Source organism: Galeopterus variegatus, unplaced genomic scaffold (genome assembly GCF_000696425.1).
Source record: "Galeopterus variegatus unplaced genomic scaffold, G_variegatus-3.0.2 Scaffold4982, whole genome shotgun sequence".
NCBI lineage: Eukaryota > Metazoa > Chordata > Mammalia > Dermoptera > Cynocephalidae > Galeopterus > Galeopterus variegatus.
The window spans coordinates 55501-82939 of record NW_007731093.1 but is presented as its reverse complement, the minus strand read 5'-3'; the positions used below and the strand labels follow the sequence as shown (position 1 = coordinate 82939).

Genomic DNA, 27439 nt, shown 5'->3' with positions numbered 1-27439 from the left:
CGGCCGCGTCCCCCAGCAGCGCAATCCGAAACTGGTAGCGGCAGCTCCCGGCCTCCATGGCCCGCACGTCGGGCTCGGCGGCCCGGCGACTATATGTTCGGCCCCGCCCCCGCCCCGGGCCGGGGCCCCCCCCCCCCCCCACCAACAGAGCCCAGGTGTGTTGTCACCGCAGCTCTCCAGTTCCTCCTGACACAGCAACTTCTTTTCTCGGAGTGCTGAGACTCCCCCAAGTCCAGCCTCGTCTTCAAGGGGAATAACAGAAAGCTGTCTGGTATTATTCTTTTATTTTGGATAACCTACGCCACAAATTCTTTTTGTTAATGCAGATGGTGCTAGTGTTAAATCCATGCAGTTGGTCTTTTCACAAGAATGGATCCAACTATACTAGAAAAGCAAGTAGAATTTGCATGAATTTTTGGAGATGTCAAACTTCAGTCCAGGGAATACAAAGCTCTGATAAGGGCCCTGCTTTTCTTTAAGAATGAGCCCTTCCTAAGACGCTCAGGAAGAGCTGACATTAATGCCACCATACCAGTAACTCAGACATGCATTTTACAGAGAAGTTATTCCTCTCCCCACGAATTTCAGCCTAATACAGTCTCAGTGGAACCCAGAGACACCTGAAAGAGAGATGTATCAAGTGTTACAACACTGAGTTTACACACAACACTACTGTCTCCCAAGTTGTTCAGAATCTAGCTGAGAAGCTGAAGCCCAGAATGGCCCAGCCTGGAGGGCCAGAGGAGGTCTAGCTGCAGGCGACGTGTCCCCTGACAGGACCCAATTCCCCCATGCGACCAGAGGCATGGAGCACCTGTCAGGGCCTGCATACGAGTTCTGCAGACTCGGTCCTCATGCATAAACTCAGATACGGACTCATTTAGACTGTCAGGAGAGCAGAGGACACCACAGGGCCACCCCCTGGGAGGGGCGGTGGAACGGTAGGTGCAACACTCCCCCGCAGCCAGAGCTGCCTGGACTTGACGTGTGGTGACACAGCTGTCTGGGGCCTTTCCAAGCTCATCCCCGAAGGGAAGGGGACGGTCCCACATAAAGCAGCTATGACTAGGTTGAGACACACAACAAAATGAAAATGGCTGAGAGGAAGAAATTACCCCCAAGGAACCTGCTTTCCAAGGGCCAACTAAACCAGCCTCGGTCAACACATCAAAACCAGACTACCACGCGGACAGACACTGCCAGGGGCTGTGACCATCGTGACTGCAAGTGCTCTGGCGGCTCCTAGGGACTGTGTGGGGGGGGGGGAGTGTAGACGAGCAGTGGTACTGGGATTGGGCAGGGCTGCGTCAGCATGACTGTGAGCCACAGACAGGGGGCGACACAATGCAGGGGCATGAGCCTAGGGCTGCCAGAGAGCTGAGAAGCAGCAGCCCTGCACCCAGCGGCTGAGCAGGAGGTGCTGGCCAGCCAGCTGGGGCACGGAGATGTCCTGCGTTTCACCTGACTGCTGGGAACCGTGGTGATCCAGAAGTGTGCTGGAGACAAGTTCCCCAGGGTCAAGGATAAGCTTCTTTACAACATCACACAATTCTTGGCTTCAATGCACAGAGCACTGGAGAGGATGGCCACAGCCTTCCTGTCTCTAACCTGCTGATGTTACCCATATTTTGTTTCTATGAAGTTATCACAATCGCACCCTGACTCTCTGGAGTTACAACAGGGGTACTTTTCAAAACTGGGTATGGTCATGGCTGAGGTCTCCCAGGACACAACAGTGACTGTGCCACCACCTCTGTCAGCAAGGGGTGGCCCAGGCGGACCTCTCTGAAACACAGAAGCCACAGAGTGGCCTTCTCTCCAACATGCCCCTACTCCTCATGATGGGAGACCTTGTTCATCCAGGCTGCCCCAGATGGTGGGAGTCCAGTGGTCTCGTCAGGAACACGCACGGGTTGTGCAGCGATTCCTCACGCCAGGTTCTCACTGCCTTACACAGCCATGAGTGGGTCCCACCGTAACAACAACAGGCAGGGCAAGGGTGCAGGAGAGGCGCCTTTCTAGGTGAGCACACAAAAAGTCACCTTCCTCCTTAGCAGGACATGGGATTATGGACCTCACGATGAGAGGGCCACACGCAGTGACTCATCACATGGAAAACATAAAATACATGTTGCTACCAAATAACATCCTTGTCAATTATGCCAAGCACCACTTCTAGTTAGTAAACTGGAAGGAAATCCAAGAACAATTTTTTCAGCTTCACTTTTAAAACGGCTTTAGTGACATGTTTCCAAAAGCCCACGTACTTCCTCAGCTGTCAGGATGAGTGATACCAGGGCCAGCCTGGGGTCCGCACCCCACGCTTCCCTCTCCAGGGACTTGGTCCTTTCTCCTTAAATCTAATGAAATCCCTCTGCATACTCATCCATGCCTGGACAAGGCCCCACCTTCCTAACTTACCAGAAGGCCAAGCCCCAAAGCACACCTCTCTATTTGTACCAGAGACAATCTTCACATACCTACGGAAACAGTGACGAAGAGCCCCACAGCTGAGGGACCTCCTCCCACCCCTTCCTAAACAAACATGTCCAGCTGCACCATTTAAAAAATATCCAGACACAACCAACTGCTGCCACAGGTCATCGGGACAAGAGTAGGAACCACTGCTGTGTCCAAATCCACAGCACACAGATGGGGACAGATGTCCCACACAGCTGGCAGAGCTGGCCATGGAAGTGGGGGTCCAGGATCTTCCTCTGGCTCTGAGATCAGATGGGATCTGCCAGGTCACATGATTCCTACACTCAGGACCTGTCCACTTCTGAGTGAGGAATTCAACCACCAAACAGTGACAAGAGAAGCAATGTTCTGGTGACACAGTATTCTACATGAGATAGGGACTGAACAGTGCCCCAAGTTTTAAGTCACTGAAGCTTGATCCCCATTGTGACTGTTGAGGGTAGGAAATCCTATCATGGTAACTGAAAGGTTGGGCCTTGAATAGGTGATTGGATTATAAAACCGTGCAGTAGTGAATGGATTAAAAATGGTGGTCAGGGGCATGTGTGGTTCTGAGAGCTTTAAAAGAAGAGCACGTGAGAGTATCTCTCTGCTTCTTCCATCTCATGATGGGATATCCTGTGTCACTGAGCCACCACCAAGGCAGACCCTCACCTGATGTGTTCCCTAGATTTGGACTTCCCAGCCTCTGAAACTGTAAGCAATAAATACAGTTTCTTTATAAATCACCCAGTTCCAGGTATTTTTGTTATAAGCAATAGAAATGGACTAATACAACATGGAAACAGGACAGCAGGATTTCAGGGAACTGAGGTCCTGTCCTCGATGGTATATAACCCTTGGCTGCCCATGTGTCCACAGAAACAGACCACTAAGTCACAGCCTGAGGTTCGCCATCCCACCTTGCCACCTTTTCCATCCTATGTGGCATTACAGCAGTCACAGCTAGACTCCTTTTTCAGGCCTGGCTCACACGCCGCCTTCTCTTTAGAAGAAGTCCCCTGACTCTCTAAAGGAACAGAATTTCTCACCTCTGGAACCCCCCTCAGCACTTGCAGACAGACTGAGGAATGCGTGGACACAGACGTGACCATCTGCGGGGTCTATGGTCTCTCAGAGTTCGTTCCTCTTGTGAAGATGCAGCCAGTCATCAAAGTACCAGCTGGCTCGGATGGACATGGAACTCACACAAACTGGTCAGGGTGTGGACTGAAGATGCCCGGCCTTTATGGCAGGGCAAAGGCTGGAGGAACCTCTCAAGTCCTCGGGAGGGTATTTGGATGCTTTTTGCGGAGGGGCCCAAGATGAGACCCTGATGAAGATGAGGCAGGCGGTGGTGACTGTGGATACCTTCCTAGCTCTAGAGCCGGTTCTGACTCCAAGGTCCAGGCTCTGCGACTACTGCTGACTGTGATGAATCCGGGCTGTTCAGGTGCAAAGCGACTCTGAAGCCTCACCATGCAGTGTGGGTCAGCGCATCTCCATCAGACCACACTCTATCAAGCGAGGGGCACCATCCGGACACCAGGGACACTAACTGGACAAGACTGCCTCCTCATGGCACCCTCTCCTCCAGGTGGGAGACAAGGAACAAGTCTGTCTCCAGCAGGGAGGGCAATGGTCCGAAGAACAAGGACACATGGGAGGAGGAGAGCTGGGAGTGGCCGCACAGCATGGACCACCACCCCTGGGGCTCTGCATGAGGACACGCGAGTCCTATAGGGCACTCAACTGCTGTAGGGTGGAGGGACCACAAGAAGGCAGAGAAGAGCCCAGACCAGGGGGGAAAGTGTGACGTGAGCTCTGGCAAGAGGGGTAGGGCACATGGTGGCAGCAACAGTCGAGCTCTCTTCCAGCTGCTTCTGGTTGCTCGGTGAGATGTAAGGCAAGGGCCTCTGCCACGAGGAAGGAGGGAGGACAGATGACCACCACATGTGGAGGGTCTTCTCTAGACTGCTGCCCCCACCCTGCACGGCTGCATGACTGCTAGATCTCTCCAAGGGACCATGCAGGAGCCCCCCCGCTGCCCCCCCAGCTAAAGACTGTTCCCAGAAGCTCCAGCCGGACTCAGTTACGCCATACAGCTGACCACCTACTCACACTACCCACTTTCTAATACCGCATGCCATTCACAATTCAAATCTCACTAATTCTGATAAATCCCCCATGAATCCAAATAGACAAACTCTTCACTGCAATTCCAGCTGCCAAAGGCTTGGAGCGAGGGGCTGTTGAACTAAGTGGATTGGGATCATCCACCCGCGGACTGAAGACGAGTCCATGCAGACAGCTGGGGAGCAGCAGCTGCTGAGAGTCGGGCACAACTCTGATTAAAGTGGTGTCAGCCTAACAGGGTTTACGGTTTACCCTCCTACTGTATCTCTGAAGCATCTGCCGTGATAAAGCATTAGATCAGGGCATTATGCACAGCTTTTGGACAAATTAGCCTGTTTCTTAGTGCCCTCCCTGACTATCAAAATACCTACAAGAGGTTTACCAATGTCAGCCACAACTCTAGAAAATGAGCTTGTTTTCTCTGCTCAGAATAAAGGCTGACCAAGAAAACTTTAAATTCAATCTCTGACAGACTGCCATCAGGAGACTGAAATCCCATACTTGCAAGGTTGTAGAATCCAGAAGAGCTCCACCAAGTTGGACATGCTGCAGGCACATGCTCCTGGGGGTGGGGCTGAGATGCAGGACATGGCTGTGGGATCTCTGCGAGGTGTTCAGTGACTTGGACACAGGTGTGCAATCACAAGTCCGGGTCCCACAAACGTCCCAAGATGTCTCCAAGTGGATAGAGGTCCTTCCTGATCCAGCACCCCCCTTGCTTACATGCTCAGACTAAACACAGCACATTCTCTTCTGGCGCCACACACCAGGGTTGGGCACCTCCTCATGCGAATTGAAAAATAATAATACAAATAAAAACCATGATTACTATCATAAACATTTTAAGCAATTGCAGAAAACTTCTGTTTAATACTAGGACCATCAACAGAGCAAGAGGAGCCCAGGACCAACAGGGGCCCTCAACCCCCAGGGCACTCTCCAGGCACAGATGCCCCATAACTGCTCAGGGCCCACTCTATCCACATAAATGAGGTCACTACTTACTAATACAAGACTGTGATTACCTCGCCACACAACAGGAAAACACAGGCCTAACATGGATAAATTCAGCTATGCTTCCTGGGTGTCTCCTGAGCAATAAGGAATAAATTCCAGCTCCTGCTGACTTCACTGCTACAACCCCCACTATCCACCCCTGACTGCCGGTAATGGAATCACAAACAACTACCCCAGAACAACTGACCGGCCTGTTCAGTCAGAAGGCCACATCACTGCCCTCTACCCTTCCTCTCCACACCCAAAGCCGCCACCCTTTACGCTTCTTACCTTACAAGTACCTACTGTGGACCGAGTGTCACCGTGTGCTTTCTGTTCCTCAGCTGAGAAGCTCTTCCAGCCCCTCGGGCCAGCTGTCTTTGCTGGCAGAGTGCTCCCTCCCTCCCAAGTCCTCCCTACTAGCACCATTTCTCTAGGGGAGGAGCTCGATCCTCACCCACATCCCGCCCTTCCCAGCCCTAGGCAGTCCCAGTCCACATGGACCTCTGACGCCAAGCCACAGAGGCTCACGACTTCCTCCAAACACACTGCACATTTCTAGCCCTGCCCCCTTGCTCATAAACCTCCCCTAGATGGAGAATTTGCCCAATGTTCCCTTCCAATCTGTCCTTTACGGCCCGGCTCACGCTGGGCCTCCCTTTTCAGAGGTCTATCTGGCACAGCAGCCATGATGACTGCCCTGCTACGTGGGAGTCAGGACCACTCAGTGAACAGTAATTGTTCACAGACTCTCTGAGGGCATGTGCCAGTCCCTTCACGGCACTCCTGGCTGGGGAAAAAGTGACTTAAAGCTTCGCAGAAGCCCGTCCCACACTTCACACAGCAACACTCAGCACCACATCACTGAGGCACTGCCTGCACCTGACCATCTAGAATGAGATTTGATGTGCACCATATAAGCATTCACAGCTTTTTTGTGTTTTTTTTTTCCAGAAGAAACCAGAAAACAAAAGTAAAGATCTCTTTCCTACAGCTGTGAGAAAGCTAACCCCTGGGTAGAAAGGACTGCAGAGAGAAGGCTCAAGCAGCACACACCAACGGGCAGCACACACCGACAGGCAGCACACACTGTCTGGCAGCACACACACACAGCAGCTCCAGGAAGGAGGCCTGAGCACGGACGCTGCCATGAGCTGGGAGTCACAGGCTGAAAGACCTCATAATTGCAGGCCTAGGACAACAGGGGGTGGGGTGGGGTGGGGAGTCCATCTGTCTTCCTCTAGGGAGCTCTGCTCACAAACCAGCCCAGAAATACAAGGCCATCCTGTGTTCATAGTGTCCAGGGAAGACTTATTGTCTTAAGACAATGGGAAAGAAGGGAACTCTGTTTCCTGTGAACACAGCAAGGCAAGAAAGAAGTGCCAAGTAGTATAACGACTGGAAGGAAGACACACCAATGTCTGTGCATGACATGATTATCTGCACAAGAAACCAAAAAGCATCTGGCAGGTAAGTCACCAGAATAACTCACCATCAGTACGGCTGCAGATGCAAAAATCAACACATCAGAAGCTGCTGAATTTCAACATACTTACAATAGCTAGAAATATAATTCTGAATTCACAAAAAGTATATTCTCTAGCCACAATGGAACTGCATTAGAAACTACTAGCAATAAGATACGTAGGACATTACACAACACACACTGAAGCAATTTATAGTTCAAAGAAGAAACCACAAGAGAAATTAGGAAATACGTCAAATTCACTGATAAAATCTGTAAAATGCAGTCAAAACAGTTTTTAGAGGGAAATTTATAACTTTAAATACCTATATTCAAAAAAGATTTAAAATCTGTTCAACTCTAAGGAGCTAGAAGGAGAGCAAAGTAAACCTTGAGCAAATCAGATCCAGCAGTACACAGGAAGGCTACGAAGGATGAGGTGATGGAGACAAGAGCATCCACCCACATGTTCACACCAGAGAAACAGCAGGAAACTGAGCTTGGCTGAAAGCTAAGTGAGACTGACAAATCCCTAACACGGCCTGCTATGATCTGGATGTGTCCCCCAGAGTCCATGTGCTAGAAGCCTAATCCCCAAGGTGGCAGTGTTGGGAGGCGGGGCTGGCAGGAGGTGTTGGATCATGAGGGCTCTGCTGTGTGCTCACTCGCGTGCGCTCTCTCTCTCTCTGTCACCTCCTGCCATTTGATGACACAGCACAAAGGCCCTCACCAGGCACCAGCACCTTTATATTGGACTTCCCAGCCTCCAGAACTATAAGAAATAAACTTTTCTTTATAAATCACCCAGTCTGTGCTGTAGTAGTCTGTTATCACGGTACAAAATGGACTAAGACATAGATTAATCAAAAAAAAAAAAAAAAAGAGAGAGAGGGAAACAACAACAACAATGACTAATATCAGGACAAGGAATGTCAGAGCAGGTCCTACACACATCAAAATGATAATAAGAGATCTTACAAACAACTTTATGACAACAGATTTGACAATAAAAATGAAATGAACGAACTCCTTGAGAAATACAACTTATCAAAACTGACACAAGATGAACCAAAATCTGATTAGCCCTATATCTATCAAAGAAATTGAATTCATTATCAAAAACCTTCCTATTGAGAATACCTAGGCCCAGATGGTTTCACTGGTAAATTCCATCCAACACAAAATGTTACATACAACAGAAGAGAGAAAGCGTCTCAACTCATATAATGAGGCAAGAGGAACCTAATTCCAAAACCTATCAAAAATATTCAAAAAGAAAACTACAGAGTAATTTCCCTCATGAACACAAACATAGAATCCTTAATAGAACATGAGAAGATCAGATCCAGCAGGACACAGGAAGGATAATACATTACGACCAAGTAGGGTTTATCTTATAAATAGAACATTAGTAACACCAGAAAATTAACCAAGCTAATTCACAATGTAAACTAAATAAAGGAGAAAAACTGAATGATCATTTCAATAAGTGCAGAAAATGGATTTAACAAAAGTTTGCTCCCATTCACGATAAAAACTCTCAGCAGATAAGAATTAGAATCAGAACTTAAAGGGGGTCTATGAAAACGCTACAGCTAACACCATACTGAATAGTGGATGTCACTGATGGCTTTCCTCCTGAGACAGAAGACCACACTGGGAAACCCACTCTGCACGCTCCTCTCCAGCCCTGCACTGAAGTCCTCTCAATATGCATATTACATGACTGGTTACATAACCTTAATCAATCTGAAACTACTGGAAATAAGTGAATTGTACAAGATCACAAAATACAAGGTGAATATATAGAAAATAAAACGTTTGTATACACCAGCAGCAAACAACTGGAAAGTGTAATTTCAAGAAATTCCACTCACAACAGCATCAATAAACATAAGATAAATTAAACATAAGATAAATTTAACATAAGATGTGTAAGAACTTTACAGTGAAAACTACAAAACATTGCTAAAAAAATTTAAAGAAAACCAAAGTAAATGGAGAGATAATCCATGTTCAAGGATTGGAAGACTCAAAAATATCAAATTCATCTACAGATTTAAAGCAACCCTAATCACAATTCCCAGCGGTCTTTTGGGAGAGTTTTTTGCCTTTTTTTTTTAAATGATAGAAATGGACAAGCTGATGCTAAAATTTATATGGAAATGCTAAGAACCTAGAATAGCCAAAACAACTGTGAATAACAGGAACAAAGTTGGAGGACTTATGCTGCCTGACTTCAAGATTCACTACAAAGGAGCATAATGAAGACAGTGCGACACTGGCATGAGACTGGCAAATATATCAACAGAAGAGAAAGGAGAGTCCAGAAACAGACCTAGAGTTCCAGAGTCATCTGATTTTCGACAAAGGTCCTAAGGCATCCAGTGGGAAAAGAAAAGTCTTTTCAACAAATGGTGCTATAATAAACAAATATCTACATGGAAAAACATACAACAGCCTCAATACCCACCTCACGCTACACATGAAAATTAGTTCAAGGTAGACTGTAGAATTAAATGTAAAAGCTAAAACAATATCACTTTTAGAGAAAAATAGAGAAAATCTTCGTTAGTGAAGGTAGTAACCAAGGTCTCCTTAGGTCCCAGATTGCAATAATCATAAAAGAAAAACATAATAAATAAGACCTCGTCAAAACTTAAAGCTTCTACTCTCCAACAAGCACTCAAGAGAGTGGACAGGCAAGCCACCAGCTGCGAGAAGGTGTCTGTGACACACGTGCCTGAAAAGGACAGTACCAGGACATAAAGACCCCCACAACTCAATAATAAAAATGCAGCTCATAAAAATAGCAAAAGGCATGATGAACATACTTTAGGGAAGACATACGAATGACCAGTAAGCTCATGAAAAGTGCCCAGCAGCAGCAGTCACCAGGGAAATGTGACTTAAACCATAATGATACCACGCATCCACCAGAATGGCTTTTCATTTTTAATGAAAAGGCTGAAGCCACCAAACGTCAGTATGAATGTGGAGTGACAGAACTCTCAGATGCTTCTAATGCAGTGTGGCCACCTTCAGTGCAACTGCTTTGGGAAGAGGTCCAGCCACCTACTAAATGATGCCTAAGCCCACCCTGGGACCCAGTGGCTCCACTTCTAGGTTTTTACTCAAGAGAAATCAAGATAGGTAGCCTTGCGAAGACTTGTACACAAATGCTCACAGCAGCTGTATTCCCGGCAACCCTGGTGTCCACAAACAAAACATGGAAACACAAACCGGTATGGTCACATACTAGAAGTCTATTCAGCATCATGAAGCAACAAACTGAAACATGCCTTATGGAGAAAGCTTGAGCACATGCTGGGTGAAGGACAGCTTGAGCACACATGGTGTGGCTGCAGCTACTAGGAGCCTGGACAGCACATTTCACACGGTGAGGAAAGCCAGCACAGTGTCTGTCCCTGGTGGCAACAGCACTGCAGGGTGAGGGCCACATGGCACATGCACCGGCACAGCCAGCGCTATGCACGAGAAACATGAGCAATCACTTCACTGAGGCAGAGTTTACATAACAATTAACCCCGACCTCCATGTGATGGTACCCTCGATCAAGGACTTAGGGGAAGACATCTGCAGTTTTTCTTTGTAATACATCAAAAAAGATGACTGACAGATGAGGTGCAGATGCATGGCCAGATGTGTGACAGGACCATGCAGACAGCACGTGAGCATCCACTGTAAGATTCTTCCTAGTTCCTACACGAGAATGTTTGAAAATTTCAAGGTAAAAAGGGTTTTAAAAACCCCTACAATGAGACACCATTCCACACCTCTCAGATTCACAAAAACATGAAACTGGTAAAGTGCTCCATCTCAGTAACTGTGGGGCTTCACGGACACGTGCTGTGCATGTGCTGTGTGTGTGCTATGCACAGGGCAGGCCAGTGAGGGAGACTCTGCACCGTTTGCAGATCAAAAAGAAAAACGCCTGTGAACAGTAGAAAGGAGAACTAAGTTGTGGTATATTCTACAATGGAATGCTATACAGTAGTAGTTAGTTTCTATGGCTTAAGAATAAAGACCCCCCCAAAATACAGAATTATTCCTACTGCATCATTTTGAAGGAATATGGACTACAATGTAATATGGTCTTTAAAAATCTTAATATGTTCACAGAGGAGAATATTAACACTATCTCTATCCATTCTAATTCAATAAAAAGAGCTGTTTACATTAAACTAATGCGCAATCTTATTTGGAAGTTTCCAGTACTGATAAATCAGAAAGACAACAGACAGAAGTTGCTCTTTTTCCCTACACACCCAGGCTTACCTGTTTCGAGTAGCCCCCATAGATGACGATGCTGCCCTGTAGAGTGACGGACATTTGGCAGCCCGACCTGGGTGTGGGCCCAGTCCCTGACGGGGACAGCTTGCTCCATGTCAATGTGTCCAGGTTAAAGACATACACATCATTGTAATAGATGTAATCCCTGGTTGGGATAAAGTAACACAAACCACCATTGTCAATAACATCTGAAAAAGGCAGTAAAAATAAAAAGTGAACCTGATTTAAATTAAAGGTAAATTTCCTACCATTTTTACTAAGTTATCTGTTTAATTAAAGTTTAAATTCATATGAATGGACAACAGGCATACGTGAGTTTGCACTTGAAAACTAGAAATAACCCCAGCCCACAGAAGCACAGTAATTTAATATGAAAATTATACTGTCTTTCCTTACACAATTGACAAAATCGCAATCTTGCAAGTAATTACATTAGGTTACTATGTGTGTAATTTTAAGACCAACAACGCAACATAGATCCATCTGAATCATCTGAATGGAAACAGTCACAGCTTGGCAAGAACCATGGCAAAAGAGGCCCTGTGGCCTGCCCTGCCCCGTGCCCTGGCATTCTGTGTCGAAAGACTCCAAACACAGACAGGGACTTGAAAAGAGAATGAACACCGTGGCGGGGGATGGCGGGACAACTTTGCTGGAGTCACAGGGCGCATCAGAGGTGCACTAAGAATGCTGCATCCCGATGTGGGAGTTTTCTGGGATAATTGTTACAGAATACGAGCTTGCTCTCCAGCTACTCAGAAAGGAGAGCTAAAACTGATTTTTTAAAGAACACATGGAAAAAGTGAGAAACTCTACTCCAAGTTTGCAGTGACCATTTTTCTTATTCACGTTGCATCCATGTCTGTAGCTCCAAACCCATGTGCAAAATGATCACTGCTGATCACCGCCACACACATGAGCTAGCGCAAGGCAGGCCTTGCTATGCCCACCCTAAACCACCAGGCACAGCACAGTGCCAGGCACAGGAAGGGGCGTCGGGTGCCCACCCGTGCTGTCTGCCTCGCCTGGTCTCGAGCAAAGCTGAGGCACAAACTGAACTCGCTGCCACTCAAATCGACCTCACCTTTTTGCGGGAGAACAGCTCCTAATACATAGACAAGGAACGTGGAAGCTTGTCGTTTTTAAAAGAATTTGCTACCTTCCACTGTTTTCTCAGGTTTCACATTGCAGATTTTCATAAAGAAATTCTATTCTGCATGTAAGATAAATACCAACTGCTTCAAGGAAAACTTAGAAAGTTGGTATTCAAAAGTCAAACTCATTTGTTTAATATGGACGGTGACTACACAAATTATCTATTCTAGTATCTTCATTTTTTCTGTATGTTTGAAATACTTCATAAATACTAAGTTTAAGCAAGATATTAGATAATAGCTTTGAAAAAAGTCTGATTTTAAAATGGTTACAAGTTAAAACTACTTTAAAACTTGATTTATCAGAATCATGCTCTAACCAACTGAGTATCCATCCAGCCAGCCCTTGATTTAATTTATCACCAGGAAGTTCAAAGGAGAAAATGCTGTGCTGATCTCACTGTCCTGCACACAGTAGGTGCTGAACTAATGCACTGACAAATGCATGAGTCCCTGAGTCTGAATTTTGACAATTGTTTGTTTTAAAAAAAAATTTTTTTAATGAATATAGATGACACTCTCTCACGTATAAATTGTTTAAATGGCCCAGGCTCTCTTCTCCAAACACTGACAAGACAAGCAACCAAACGCCTGGTGATGGAAGGATGGAAGTATGTAGGGCAGACCCAGGCAGAGTGGGAAGTGGCCAACCATCACCTTTCGCTAGGACAAGTTCTGCTGCATTTTAGTTACCCTAGCTTTCTCTCTTTGAGATGACCACCTGCCTACCAATGGCTTGGTCTTTAAGAGAATATGTGTATAAGCACTTGGCATATTGTACAAGACACCAACTTAAAGCAACTGTTACACCCAAGTAACACCTTCAAGGATATAAAATCATTCCTTATTTAATTTGAATTATTCTCAAGTTTTCCCCCTTGAAAAGCATTTAATCCCAAGTAATACGATTAATGAAAATATTCCATTTTTGTGAAGAAAAGCTGAAACCTTAACAGAGCCAAATCTGCACCACAACGCCCTGCCCCTTGATGGGGAGCAGGGGTGGGGAAATTGCCACACTCACCCGCTAACTCACCCAGAGCTGCCTTCTTCACACACACATGCAAAGATTTATTTTCATGGACCAAGAATTATCAGAAAAAAATCTGTGCAAATGGATTCATAATGCAATAGAAAAGTGAGCAGTGCTATCACAGTTAATAAAATGACTACTACGTTGTTTTTAAAAGAACTACGAGTGCAAAGGGAGAGCACAGAACCGGGTACAACAGAGAGAAGGGGAACCGTCTTCCTTGACACCGTACAAGGTCAGAGAAAAGCACTTTAGAGACGGCCTTCACCAGGGTCCTGACAGCCCAAGACCTTTCACCCACAATGCTACTGCTTTATGAGGTGTCAGTCATCATAACCTGTTCACCGATGTCTTGCTTTTCTGGACTGAACTAATAAAGTGTAAAAAGGCACTTTCACAGACGACAGGCTCAAAACAACCAGAGAAACTGCCAGCTCGCCCTGGGAATCCACTCCAGCTGCACAAATGTAAACATGAAATAAAAAGAGAGCTGGAGACCTCCTCTTAAACACATCACTGCAGAATGTGGCCATCATCATGTCCCCAGCAGGGGAATTTTTAAATCATGGCAGACCAGTGGCTCTCAAAGTCAAGTCCCTTGGCTGCAGCGTTAGCGTCACCGGGGGCTTGTTGGAAAGGCAGGCTCTTGGGCCTGCTCCACGCCTACTAAGTCAGAGCTGGGCAGTCAGTTTTAAGAAGCCCACTGGAGTACTGTCAAGCAGGGTACAGTTTGAGAATCCTACATTAGACAGGACCCGCCACATCATTTGCAGGGCAGGTAGGACATGGTGCCCCTTGCTCAACAATGATTGAGACTTTCAAGTTGGCGGCAGCACGGCACTAAACCAAGCGTAGGGCCTCCTGTGTGGCCGCCCGAGCCTCGTGCCCAGAAACCTGGCCCTGACTTGAGAGGACAGGCAGCATTTTCCACACATATTCAGAATGGTCTTCCCATAAAAAGTCCACTCCTTAATGCTTCAGGAAAGATTTTTCTGCTATTAGTACCAACCTTTTACTCTCATGGAAGCCACCAAAAAGGATTAACTGTCTCTTCCAGGCTACCATGCGATGTCCACTCCGACCTGAAGGACCCCCTGTTGATCTGAAATGAAAAAAATGAAAAAAAACCTATGAACTTGCTTAACTTCTGGTTGATGGGGGAAAAAAAAGACCCATTTTTACACTGATTTCTGTTTTGCGAGCACTTACTGAGTACCATTTGATTTGATCCATGAACTACCAAAACCATCCTGATATGGTCTAGCTGGCTATTATAAAACAGGAGAATCCCCATGACCTTGGAGTAGATGTGAATTTCTTAGGTAGAACATACTAAAGTGGACTCTATCAAAATAAAAAAATTTCAAAATACACCATTAAAAGATGAATAGGGTAGCAACACACTGGGCAAAATATTTTCAAACATACAACTGATAAATGACCTGTATCCAGAACATGTAAAGAATTCTATCTTAATAGTAAAATGAACAACCCGATAAAAATATGGGCAAAAGATCTGAAGAGAAAGTTCACAAGATATAAAAATGGGGGGAGGGGGTAGGAGATGTAAAAAATGGCCAATAAAAACATGCAAAGATGCTCAACATCATCTGTGGCCAGGGAAATACAGACTAAAGCTACAGTGAGTTCCTCCCATCCCCACGGGAGTGCATGAAGATGTGGCAGCTGGGGCCCCCACACCACCACAGCGGACAGTTCCGCACCATGTGACACATCCTCAGCACACACCCCAGCAGTCTCACAGCAGATTCTCAAGAGAAAGGAAAGCACAGGTCCACACAAACACCTGTCTCTGTGTGTATACCTGTTCACAGAAGTTTTGATCATAATTGTCAAGAACTGGAAGTAGCAGAGATGGCCTCCAGTGGATGAATGATAAATTGTGTGCATCCACACAATGGAGCACTTCTCAGCAACAAAAAGGAGCCGTCTACTGATACACAGAACAGTATGGATGAACCCCCAAAGCATCATGCTGAACAGAACCTGCTACTGTGTGATTTTACTCACATGAGATTTGGAAAGAGGTGAGATTAATCTGTCCCTCTGATGGCACAGCTGCCTGGGCTAGCAGCTGGGAGGGGCATGACTGCACACAGTGGGGGTGTGTCTGCTGAAACCCTCCAACTCATACCCAAGAGGTCTGCATGTTATTGTAAATATACCTCATTAAAACCAATAGGAAAGTACATAGCAATAAAAAAAAAAATAGAAAAAGCAAATTTAAAACCTTCAGAATATAGAAACAAAACATAACCAACTTCCGCAATGACCAAAGAATTGCAATTAAAAGCAGACACACAATTTTATTCTATCGATTTGATAAGGATAAAATAGATAAGATTTTTTTTAAGACATCACTGTGAAGGAAGAATGCTCATAAAACAGTAACTGACATGGCAGGTTACAAAGCAAATTATTACATAAGATTTTAAACTGGGAGTTTTGAGTGGTTTCATCACTGTCTTTATTCTTTCCTGCACTCCCCAAGTTTTCTCCAGTGAACATGTGTTATTTTCATAACCAGAGAGAGGAACAACAGGAAGCTATTGGGCGCGGGGAGGGAGAGGCGGGCTGGACACCAGGTGCCAGGGAGCTCTCAGGTAAGGATCCACCTGTTGCAGGCATGTGGGGCACCAGGCACAGCTGCGGGCTGCCACATGGCCTGCACGGTGGTGTGTGCTGGGACTGGCTGGGATACCTCCTAGAAAACTCTGACCACAGGGCAGGGCCTTAATGACAGCAGACACGCTCTGAGATTCTCACTGACGACAAGCCTCAACATCGCCTTCTCGGGGACCAGTTCCTCCTGGGTTCCTCTGTGCACCACCCCCACATCCCCCACAAGGACCTCAACAACTCCAGGTTGCAAAGGATGGTCACAACCTCAATCACATAGTTCAGTACCTATTTATATAACATTATTTCTCCATTTGTTTTTGTGGCTATATAGCTTTCCCCAAAACTCATTCTCAGGGTTTTATATAAAATCCCACAAATTGCAGGTGCCCTAAAAAAATATATCAACACACAGAATCTCAAAATTAAAATGAAGATATCTAACCCAAATGTCTACCCTTCATCAAATTTCAGATGAATGACTCACCGCATGTCACTAGCATGGCTGCCCAGGCCCTTCCCCATTCCACCTCAGAACCAATTCTGTTCTCTCGCCTCTCTTCAAATGCTGGATCTTGCTGGCCTCTGGCCTCTAATGCCCTCTGCTTTACCAGTGTTCCTTTTAATACATCACTCAAAATGAGCACCATCCCGTCCATGGAGTCAGCAGGAAGCAAGCATACCTTTCCAGACCGTGCTCTATCAACCCAACCTTGAGCGTTAGGCCTTCAGGAGCCTCACCACATACTAATGCCTACTGAGTGATGGAGGACTACATTCCTCTATTCTACTAGCAAGGGCACTTCATTTTATTTTATTTTATTACAGTGGGTGGCCAGTGCAGGGATCCAAACCCTTGACCTTGGAGTTATAACACCACATTCTAACCAACTGAGCCAACCGGCCAGCCCCCAAGGGCAGTTTTCTAGCCACATCTCGCCCATGCTGTATTTAATGCACTCTAACAGGCACATGTTACACTTAACTCCCGTCTCGCCAGCTTTGGCCATGAAGACAATTCTGAATGCTGAATCTGTCAACCGATTCACTTGCTCTCCCTCCTCACTGTGCATCACCTACAAATTTAGTGGGCACATTCATTTTCTTGCCCAAATTCATGGTGAAGATACCCACTGTTGTGACAAGGCTCAGAAGAGAGGGTCTGGAGCATGCAGGACAATACCCTGGTAGGTTCATGGGGTCACGGGGGCCCTCTGGCCATGTCAGACTGTGGCTCTGCTCTCACCTGTGCCCTCCTCATGGCAGCAGTGGCCCTCTCTGTAGTCAGGCAGCCTGCATGACACCCACACACCGCCACACAGGGGCCCAGGGTACAGGGACATGCGGTGCAAAAGCTGCACGCCAGAGGATCTGAGTGAGGAGAAAGCCACACATGCTGGCAGGAAGCAAGCCCCCTTCTGAGAAATTTCCTGATATATTACTTTATAAGAACAATCTGGGGAACAGATTTCCTTCAACACCTAAACTGGACGTGTGTACCCAAGTCTACAAAGGTACTTCAAAAAAGAGATGGAGGGGATCGAGTGCTGGCAGTGTTACTCCAGCAACTGAACCCGATGTCCAGTGACCACGACACAGTGCCAGCAAGCTGCGTGGTCTGCAGTGACTGCCAGGGCCCTGGATGCTCCAGGCCGAGGCCTCCAGTCAGCTTCACGGGCAGGAATCCTCTGCGGGTTTTGTCCTCTGGCTGAGACAGGCACGGAGGACTCAACTTTTGTGGCAGCAGCCAAGTATGACTGTGTTTTATAACTAAAAAGGGAAAAATTTTCTATAAAAAGATGCCACAGCCCCCTTTAGGAAAAATAAAGCTACCAAAAAGAGTCTGTTTCTATTTGAATCTCCCACATGCTTTTCAACTGCCGTCACTCCTAGGTATGGAGGCTTAAAAAATTAACATGTCCTACTCATCCAGAAGTCTATACATGACACAAAAATATGCACATAGTGTCATGGGAGCCATTTGAGCTGTGTGCAGAGTGGCGTTCCAGCAGAGCAAGCTGCCGGCCAGCATCACCAGCCCCTCTAATGGTCTGTTGCGGTGACATTTACAGAAAACCTATAGGCATCAAACAACTCCACAGGCTTAGGGCACAAATGGAGAGTTAAGCACTCAGCACACAATGCTCCCTTGAGTTATTTAGAAAACTGTATAACATAGTGCCACTGTCATTGCAGGCAGCCCGACTCTGAGCAGAGCAGCAGCTTCTGTCATAATTCCTGAGATTCAAAGTCACACAGGCTGACGAGGAACTTGTCCTTGAAGCTCATCCTCACAACAGAAAAGCTCTCTCCTCCAAGAGTGGCTGCAACGGACCCAAGCAGAACCATGCACAAGAGCATTTCCCTTTCATTTCAAGAACGCCCCTGGAACTCGGCCCTACTTTTCCAAGTATCCAATCCATCAAATGACAGGTTTGGGGCTTAGTAAGTATAGGGTATTTAATCACACTGCATGGCATAATGAGTAGCAGTCTCTAGAACTCGCATAGCCTTTAAAACTGTCTGTCCTTGCTTTATTTTACTATTACTATTAATAGCAAAACTACCATTTGTGGAATGTTTATCTACGCTAGGCACGGTCTTTTTATGTCATTTATTCCTCAACAACCTCATGGTGCAGATGATGTCTTTTTTCTGACCTCACAGATGAGAAAATCAAAACTTACAAGAACTCCACCAAGCCAGGCTGTCGTGAGCCAGCCTTTAAACCAAGGTGGTCTGGCTTCCAACCTCTGATTAAGACACTAAATTGTACCAAAGGAAATCAGAGGCCTCAGGACAAATGAAAACTATGGTTCAAACACTGCCCACCTACCCTGCTGATGCTTGTGCATGTGACACATCCTTCTTCGTATCCTGCCGGTTCTTCCACACGTTTGTCTCACAACTTGTGTAACTCGGTCCTACCTCCCTCCTTATACACAAGCACATCAAAGTAATCATCAGTCAGCAAACCAAACAACAGGAAGCCCCCACACCCCAAAGTTCCTTCACAGCGAGGTGTTTTGCCTTCACTAGGAGCTGCTGCTTTCTTGTTCACAAAACCTGCATCGCTGTGGAGTCCACAGAACCCTCAGCCCGCCTGACCCAACTAACTCCCAGAAAAGGAAGAGACTGAAACCCAACTGAAAAGCAGAAGTGTCCCCACCCACACCAGGGGCTGCACACCCAAGATCCTGTGAGGCACTGTCTAACTTCAGCTAACCTGCAACTGCCCTTCATAGAAGGACCACGAGAACAACTCCAAATGGTCGGCTAATGATTCGTCTCTTCTAGGATGATGCTTTAACTTGGACGGATGCACCTTCAAGACACATACATTAAATTGTTTAGCTAAGGACCAAGTGATGGCTCCTTTCTCAAGTTAGGAGAAAACAGCACACACATTTATATTCTTTCACTCAACAATTCTTTCACTCAATTTTAACTGACCACCCAAGTGCTTTGATGCACATAAAAATGTCAGTTGTACGTGAATGTTCACAGCAACACTACTTACAATAGCAGAAAAGGGGAAACTCAAATGTTCATTAACAGAAGAGTAGATAATTAAAATGTAGTCTATCCATACAATGCAGTATCATTCGGCCATAAACAAGAGAAGAGCAATGCTACATGCTACAACACAGGTGAACCTCAAAAACAGTACGCTGAGTGAGAGAAAACAGACACAAAGGGCGAATACTGTACGATCCCACTTATAGGAAATGTCTAGAACAGGCAAATCCACAGAGATAGAAAGCAGAGACTGGGAGGAAGGAGGAATCTCAGGTGACTCCTTTCTGGGGGGATGGAAACGCTCTAAGTTTAGGTAGCAGTGTTGGTTGCACAACTCTGTGAATGTGCTAAAAATACTGAATTACACACTTTGAAAGGGTGATTGTATGGTATGTGAATCACACCTTGAAAGGGCTGTCATAAAACACCCATCAGGCGGGGCTTCGTGGTTGTCGGCCTCCCCATCATGGTCTGCGAGCCACAGATGAGCACTCACAGTGGCTCCAGTTCAGAAGAAAATGCAGAAGGGCTGCCAGAGGCTTCGTCCCTGTCCTCGTCCCCAACCACACCTCCTCCAGGGGCAGGGAAGGACAGCACAGCTTGCCTTTAGAAATGCTGGCTTTTAAGAGTAGCAGGCTGATCATCTACTAAGGGCTTCAACACATATAAAAATGTATTAGTTGTCCATGAATATTCATAGCAACATTCTCTGCAAGAGCAGAAAAGTGGGAACAATAACAACCCAAACTTTAACAATTCAAACTGGCCACTTTAAAAGCATTTCACATGCTCCGTCACATAGCAATGCCTCTCCCCTCAGGCCTCCCCCTGCACGGCTCAGCTCTGTATCATACAGGACCCCTACCCAGAGTGAGAAGCATCAGAGTGGGAGGAAGGGGGGTGGGGGAGGAAGACTGAAGAGACCCCTGCCTCCAGGGGCCTCTCAGGAGCACGGCCTGCAGTTGGGAGACCCTAGAGCCCGGTTTAGCAACACCACCCCTCCCTCCAGCCACAATCCAGCAGTGGGCTTGTGGCTTCTCGCTGTCCCCCACCCCCCCACCCCCACAGGTGTGACCACTCTCCTTCAAGTTTTCTGATCAGACTGTCATTGACACACCTATTTTTGTCAAAGGAAAGATCTTTGCAAATACCAGATGCTAGCCTTTCTAATGTTTCACGATTTCCTGTTTGATTTTGCTAATAATCACAGATACCTTCACTCATCAGCCACTTATTTGTTTCAATGGGAGGGAAAAGGTGATTCTTTCCATCTCTTTTCTCTTCCCACCCCGATCCACATCCTTCACCATTTAACACTGTGAAGGCTGCTGCGCTGTGAGTGCCAGGTCCTGCTTTTGGAGTCTAACCTCCTGTACACTTTCCTGAGTGCACACACATCTACAACATGCACAAATAAAAATAAAAACCACTCTTTGTACACAGAATCTGTGTTGAAAAATCAGGACTTGTTTTTCAGCCAGGGCAGTTTTGCAGGCACCTCCCACTCACGACAGAGACTGAAGGAGCTCTTGAAACCGCTGTTACTGCTGGTCACCCTTGTCCAGCGTCAGACAAGGGGCCGATGCCAGCACTTCATCTCAGCTTTGGTCTTCTGGACATCAGCAATGCTACTATTTTTCCTCTCATTTTCAAACCTTTATCATGTCCAGTAGAAGTCTCCATTGCTAGAATGGAGAAGGCAAGGAAAGACTACTACTAAGTGTCCATCTGTCATCAAACATGCTACATACAAAACATCCACCGAAATGGCGAAAAGCAGAGACTGAAAACACCAAGTGCTGGCCCAGAGGGAGTGGCCTCGCAGTTACGGCCACCAGCACCACCAGTATGGACAATGGTTTACCACGTGTGCTAAAGCTTAACAGGCACCAACCTTGTGGCCCTATAGCCTTATTCCATTCTTGGGCATGCACCTGATGGGAACGCACATGTGTGTTCATCGTGAGCCACGAAAAAGAACACTGACAGCAGCGCCACTTGCAGTATCCCCAGCTGGTGGCTTTCTGGAGCCCAACAACAGTTAAATGCACAGTGACACGCTTACACAATGGAAGATTATACAACAAATGAGCACACTATCACAAGGGACACGGACAAGTCTCTCACAATAACACTTAAGTGAAAAAGCCAGAAAAGAAAGCACACTCTGTAAGTATCCTTTTTTTTTTTTTTGTCTTTTTTTTTGAGACCGGCAGCACCGCGCTCAGCCAGTGAGTGCTGTGAGTGCACTGGTCATCCCTATATAGGATCCGAACCCGCGGCGGGAGCGCTGCTGCGCTCCCAGCGCCACACTCTCCCGAGTGCGCCACGGGCTCGGCCCTGTAAGTGTCCTTTTAAATGATGTTTAAAACCAAGCAAAATGGAACCACATGTGGGGGTGGGGAGTGGGCGTGAGGGGCACAGGAGCTTCTGGGAGGCTGATAATGCTCTCTAGATCTGAGGACACAGGTGCATTTAGTTTGTAAAATTCACTGAGTGGCATATGACTGTGCACTTTTCTTTATATATATTTTACTTTATTAAAATTTACTTTTACACAAACACTTTCACAAAAATCAGACAGGCATCTGGTCCCCCTAGGGTCACTCCAGCCTACTGGGCACTTCCGGGTGCTGCGTGTTGATGGCTGTATCTCGTCCTTTTACAGGCACTTGACCACTGGCGGTGGGACAAGGCCAGGGCCAGTGTGACTCAGGGCCTATGTGATCGTCTCCATGTCAAACTCAGCGCCCAGCGCACACCCACTGCCACTCCCTCCAGGTATTTAACGTGAGCACCTAGCCTGACCTTGGACCTCAGAAGGACGGTTCTTCTCTAAATGCTACACAGAACATCCAGCCTTTTGTTGCTGTGGAGACCAGTGCATGCAAGGACGGGCTGGATGCACTTTCTATACATGTAGAAACCTCACTTGAGTCAGAGTATCAGCACTGAAAAAATATGTATTCTATAAGCTAAAAATGACCAGGTGACGGAAGGGAATCCATCCAACCTTCCTACAAGATGAACCTTTTAAAAGCCAAGAGAGAGCTAAGTAAGCACTGCAGGTGTCGACTGCACTCAGCCTCTGTCTGCTTTCACCAATGCTTAACCTCCCTCAACCTCAGCCCTCAACTGGGACACTAACCCCACCTCAGCAATGAGAAACAGTCACCGGAGAAATGGACACACAGGGCAGGGCCAGGTCCCGGGAACAAGGCGTACTGTCTCACACACAAGCTTCTGGTGGCACCACTGCTTGGCCACAGGGCCTAGCTGGCAGTCTTCCCCATAAGTAGCAAAATCAGTCTTCATTTTGGCTACATCTCCTTACTTTTTCTTTCAGATCAATTAAAAAAAAAAAACCACAGAGGAAAATCTGCCAATAGTGGTCCCCTCTCGACAGTGGCCATTATGTCGGAGCATCAATAACCAAGTCCAATTACAAGCAGCGGCCACTCTAAGTCCAAATCATACACGCTGTAACCTAGCCATTAGATTGACAGACCAACTTCAATCATCAGTCCACCTACACTTTCCATGGTTATACTAGGCCACATCAATTAAGCCCGCATGACACTCCTTAAAGCAAGCCTTGCCAAACAACCATCTAGGTTTCATTTTGGAATCATTAGTAAATTATAAAAGCAACACCTACACTATTTTAACTATTAAGGATCTAAAAGACATTTTACTTGAATTTCCTTACTTCTTAAAAGGCAGCAGTTAGAAATTTTCACATCAATGGAACAGCATTCAAAATAAGCATGCGGTCCACCAGTCACAGAGGCCAACTGACCACATCAGAACCGAGGACTCCACCTGTGGTCCAGGGCCCTTGGATTAAGACTGCAGCGAGGGCGTGGGGAAAGGTTAATGCAAAACATGCAGTTCCCTGTGCCCCATTTTAAGCTTGCCCTGAACTGGGTTGATGCTGGGGTGTGAAGGGCAGGAACACATGTTCTCCTGCACTCCCCAGGTGCGACGTGGGGCATGTGCATTTGAGAGCTACTACTCAGTGCTCGTGTCCCCAGACAGCAGTTCTGCAGGCCACTGTGCCATGTGCTCTGCCGGGAAAACCTGCCTCTCTTCTGTAAGGCCCAAAACAGAAACATGGACCCTTCAGGCTGGCTGACCACAGGCTTCCCATCAAGTAAGGCAAGGAAATGGCTCATTCTGCAAGGCAGCTGCAGCTGTGATTTAGTATCTGCCACAGTCAGGAAGAGAGGGTGGATCCTGAGGACGGTAAAGACAAACATCAGAACAATAAACTGCACAGCAGGGCACAGGAATCAGACCTTATACGTCAAGCGTGTGACACTAACTCATGTCTTCTGGGGGAACAACTAGATGTGAGGTTAAAGGCTTTATAAACGCACGTGCCCTTGGACTTGGCAACTCCACTTCTAGACCACTGTAAACTTTCCTGAAGGACAAAAATAACCTAACTCAATGGAGATGTGTAAAAGATTTCCAGCTGGAAACGCCAAGGATTATAAAGATGTCAATTCTCCCTAAACGCAATCTATAAGTGAATGCAATCCAATCAAATCCCACGGGAATTTTAAAGAGAATTTGAAAAACTGATAGTAAAACTTGTGAAAAAAGTAAGCACATGAAAAAGAAAAGAAGTTTTTAAAAGTAAATTATAAAAACGCTCTAAGCTAATAATATATACCACAAAGCTGCAGTAATTAAAATGGAGTGAAACCAGAACAAATGCCAACAAAAAAGATCGATGCCTCAGAAGAAAACCTAGGAACAATCCAGACCTTTCCTGTGTACAAGTGCACAAGTGCACCTGCCAGGTTCTCTATGCCACTTTGCAAGTGAGTGCATGCACATACTCATGCACACACACACACACTCACAGACGTACGCACACATACAGACATGCGTGCAGACACATGCAGCACACAGACATGTGCACAGATGCGTACACACACACAGACATGTGTGCACACACACAGGCTTTTTTCTCCAGACACATGCTGTTCTCCATCTTGTCTTTTTGTATACATTTTTGTGCGTGTTTTTTGTAAGAAAATGAGAGGGAGTACTTCTTTAGGGTACATTCCCAAAAGTAAATTTGGGGTCATGGGACATGCACGTTTAAAATTCTGACAGAGCAACGGACACTGCGACACTGAGCAGTGGCAGCACTAAGCTCTCACACCCTCCCCAACGCTACCCAGTGCTGGTCTCCGCATGTCTGCTGCTGCACCTGCCCTGTGACATCCTCCACTCAGCTTTCTGTCGCCGCTTTACAGAGGAGGTCCTGCTCCATTCTAGAGGGACAGAGCCCCGCACCCTGGTGCAGTCAGCACTGCACTCTCACCGGCCATGCTAGGCAAGGCCCTCACTCCATTCTGAATATGTACTCTGCTTTGCACCATGGGTACTTCCTCCCCCATCACTACTCTTAACCTTCCTCACAGCGTCACTTCCCATACAAAAACCCTTCTATTTTACACGGGCAGATCTATCTGTCTTGCTCAGGAAAGCTGGCTGAGATACGCCTGTGGCCTGAACACGGAGGACTGCAGGTAACTGTAACAGCAAGAGAGGGGTGCGCCCGAGGTGTGCACACATCCAGAGACTTCAGGATGACACCTGGAGCAGGTGGGCAGGGGCAGGTCATGGCTGGAGGATGGTCAAGGCAGCTGGTGCTTTGTGAGAGCCAGCACTCAGTATCCCATGTCGATCAAAGGGTGGGAGACAACATGGAGTTGTGGACATTTGCCATCAAATACCCTCTCATGCACAATGTTTACTACATTTTTATAGCTCATCAAGAGTCCTAAATACTGAAAAAGCCTCAATCATAAGGCATGTCATAACCATAAACATTAAGCAGCAGTAACTGAATTTTGCTGAGCAGTAGAAACACAGAAACTCAGCTGCTCGTTACAAACAAAATAAGAGGCAAAGCTGGGGACAGGCCCTCAATTTCCTGATGTCCAAATCTGTACTCAAAATAGGCTGCACCTCTCCAAGCAGATGGACACTGCCACGTGCCCCTCGGGAACGAGGCTTGCTTGTGAAACATGCCTGGTGCCTGGGCTCCCAAGGCAAACGCCATGGAACAGGGCACTGCTGGGCTCTCTGCTGTCACCCACAAACCTCCCTTGTTAACAGTCACTCAGGCCTAGCAGAACCAGGAGTCATCACCAGAGAAAGGGGCTCCACACACGGCAATGCAGACAGAAATAAGCACACAGATGCCCTTTCTGCTGCCCGGCCACTCTGCCCACACACCGGACTCGAGGCCAAACAGGAGCAGTCCTCGACCACGCCCCCTCCACCTCCTCCCACCCTACTTCCCTCCCCATTCCCCTCCTCCCCTCCCCGCCAACTGCTCTGCAACATCTTATAATGTAAAAAAAATATTAATAATTTTTTTAAAAAAATAAATAAATAGGAGAGGCAACTGAATTCTATGTTTGCAGTGTCACTTTAATAAAAAATGTTTAATAGTTCTATAGCATACCTTCAAAAAAATTTTCCCGTTTTAATTACAAGAAGTATTTGAGTAATGAGGCATGTTTATTAGCAGCTGTCCTGGACTGAAAACAGTGGCCTTGGGTGAGCTGTGAGCACATGAGCCCCCAGCACTGGACACAGCTCAAGTGCACTGCGGTGAGGGAGGGGCTGCTATCTGCAACTGCTGGGGAGACTGTGGCACAGGCTGCTCCCCGAGTGTCCACACACAATAACACACCCATTTCCTTGGAACAGATACCAGCAATCTGTGTCAGAGAACCGGCAAAGCCGGGGGCCATGAAAAAGCATTCAAGGCACAAATAGCTCAGGGTCACCACAGTAACATCCCACAGAAGGGCTGCAGTCACGACCTGGCCCCAGGAGGAGCTTCCTCCACAGAGATGTTACCGACCTCACCAGCAGACTGCAGACAAAAGCTACCAAAGCTGGTAACATGCTATAAAAATATCAAGACTCATTTTGTCAAAAATGAACAAGCAAATAAATAACAAGTGGGTTCTAAAAGGAGTAATTAAAACAAGGCAAAAGAGACAACAAAAATCACAGGATCTGGGCCCAAACACTTTTAAATTAAGGTGAAAATCAGTTTCAACATATATACGATGAAATCAGTTTTTAATATAAACAAAATCTCCTGACTTCTGTCCCTACTGAGATACTGAACCTCTCTCGAGCAAGCACAAGGCAGTGAAAAGCACAGCTCGGGAATGCAGGAAGCCACACATGTCACACCCAGCTCCTGGGGCTTGATTACGACCTCCTGTCCAGCAGGCAGTGGCGGCTAAGGTTGTCTGCACCCCCACGAGCATGGCAGATTCTTTACTTGACCGGTGTAACTCTACAGGCCTAAAGCCAAGTGGTGCGAGCCTCGACACCCCTAAAGTGCTCACTGTTAAATGACCAAGCACATTCTCTATTGAGAGTCGCTCCTCCCCCAGTGAAATCCTGCGATTCGAGACAGATTCTTCGCTTAACTTTCAGCACAAGTGCCTGTCTCACCAACGTAAGGATACCCCGGCTCATTGCTCTAAGAGCACAGAGGTGGCCCTGGCCACACCACAGCTCTACCTTCAGTCTGTCCTTCTACTAGGTGTCTTCTCTTAAATAGCTCACATGCAGACACGTCGCCTGTCTCTCTGCAGCAGACAAGCACAGAGTCAGTATTTCCCACAAAGGCAGAAATCAGGCATCTGCAGAGGCCGCGCTGGTTTGCTGAAG

At 46.7% G+C, this 27439-nt stretch overlaps 1 protein-coding gene across 1 annotated transcript in view; it reads right to left on the bottom strand.

The window, feature by feature from the left end:
* KLHDC4 (kelch domain containing 4) overlaps window positions 1-27439 on the bottom strand; it is a 64196-nt gene that overhangs the window by 16134 nt on the left and 20623 nt on the right. Inside the window, 2 exon segments of the mRNA XM_008588712.1 lie at window positions 11357-11516; window positions 14568-14660. Of these exon segments, the coding sequence (XP_008586934.1) occupies window positions 11357-11516; window positions 14568-14660 (253 nt within the window).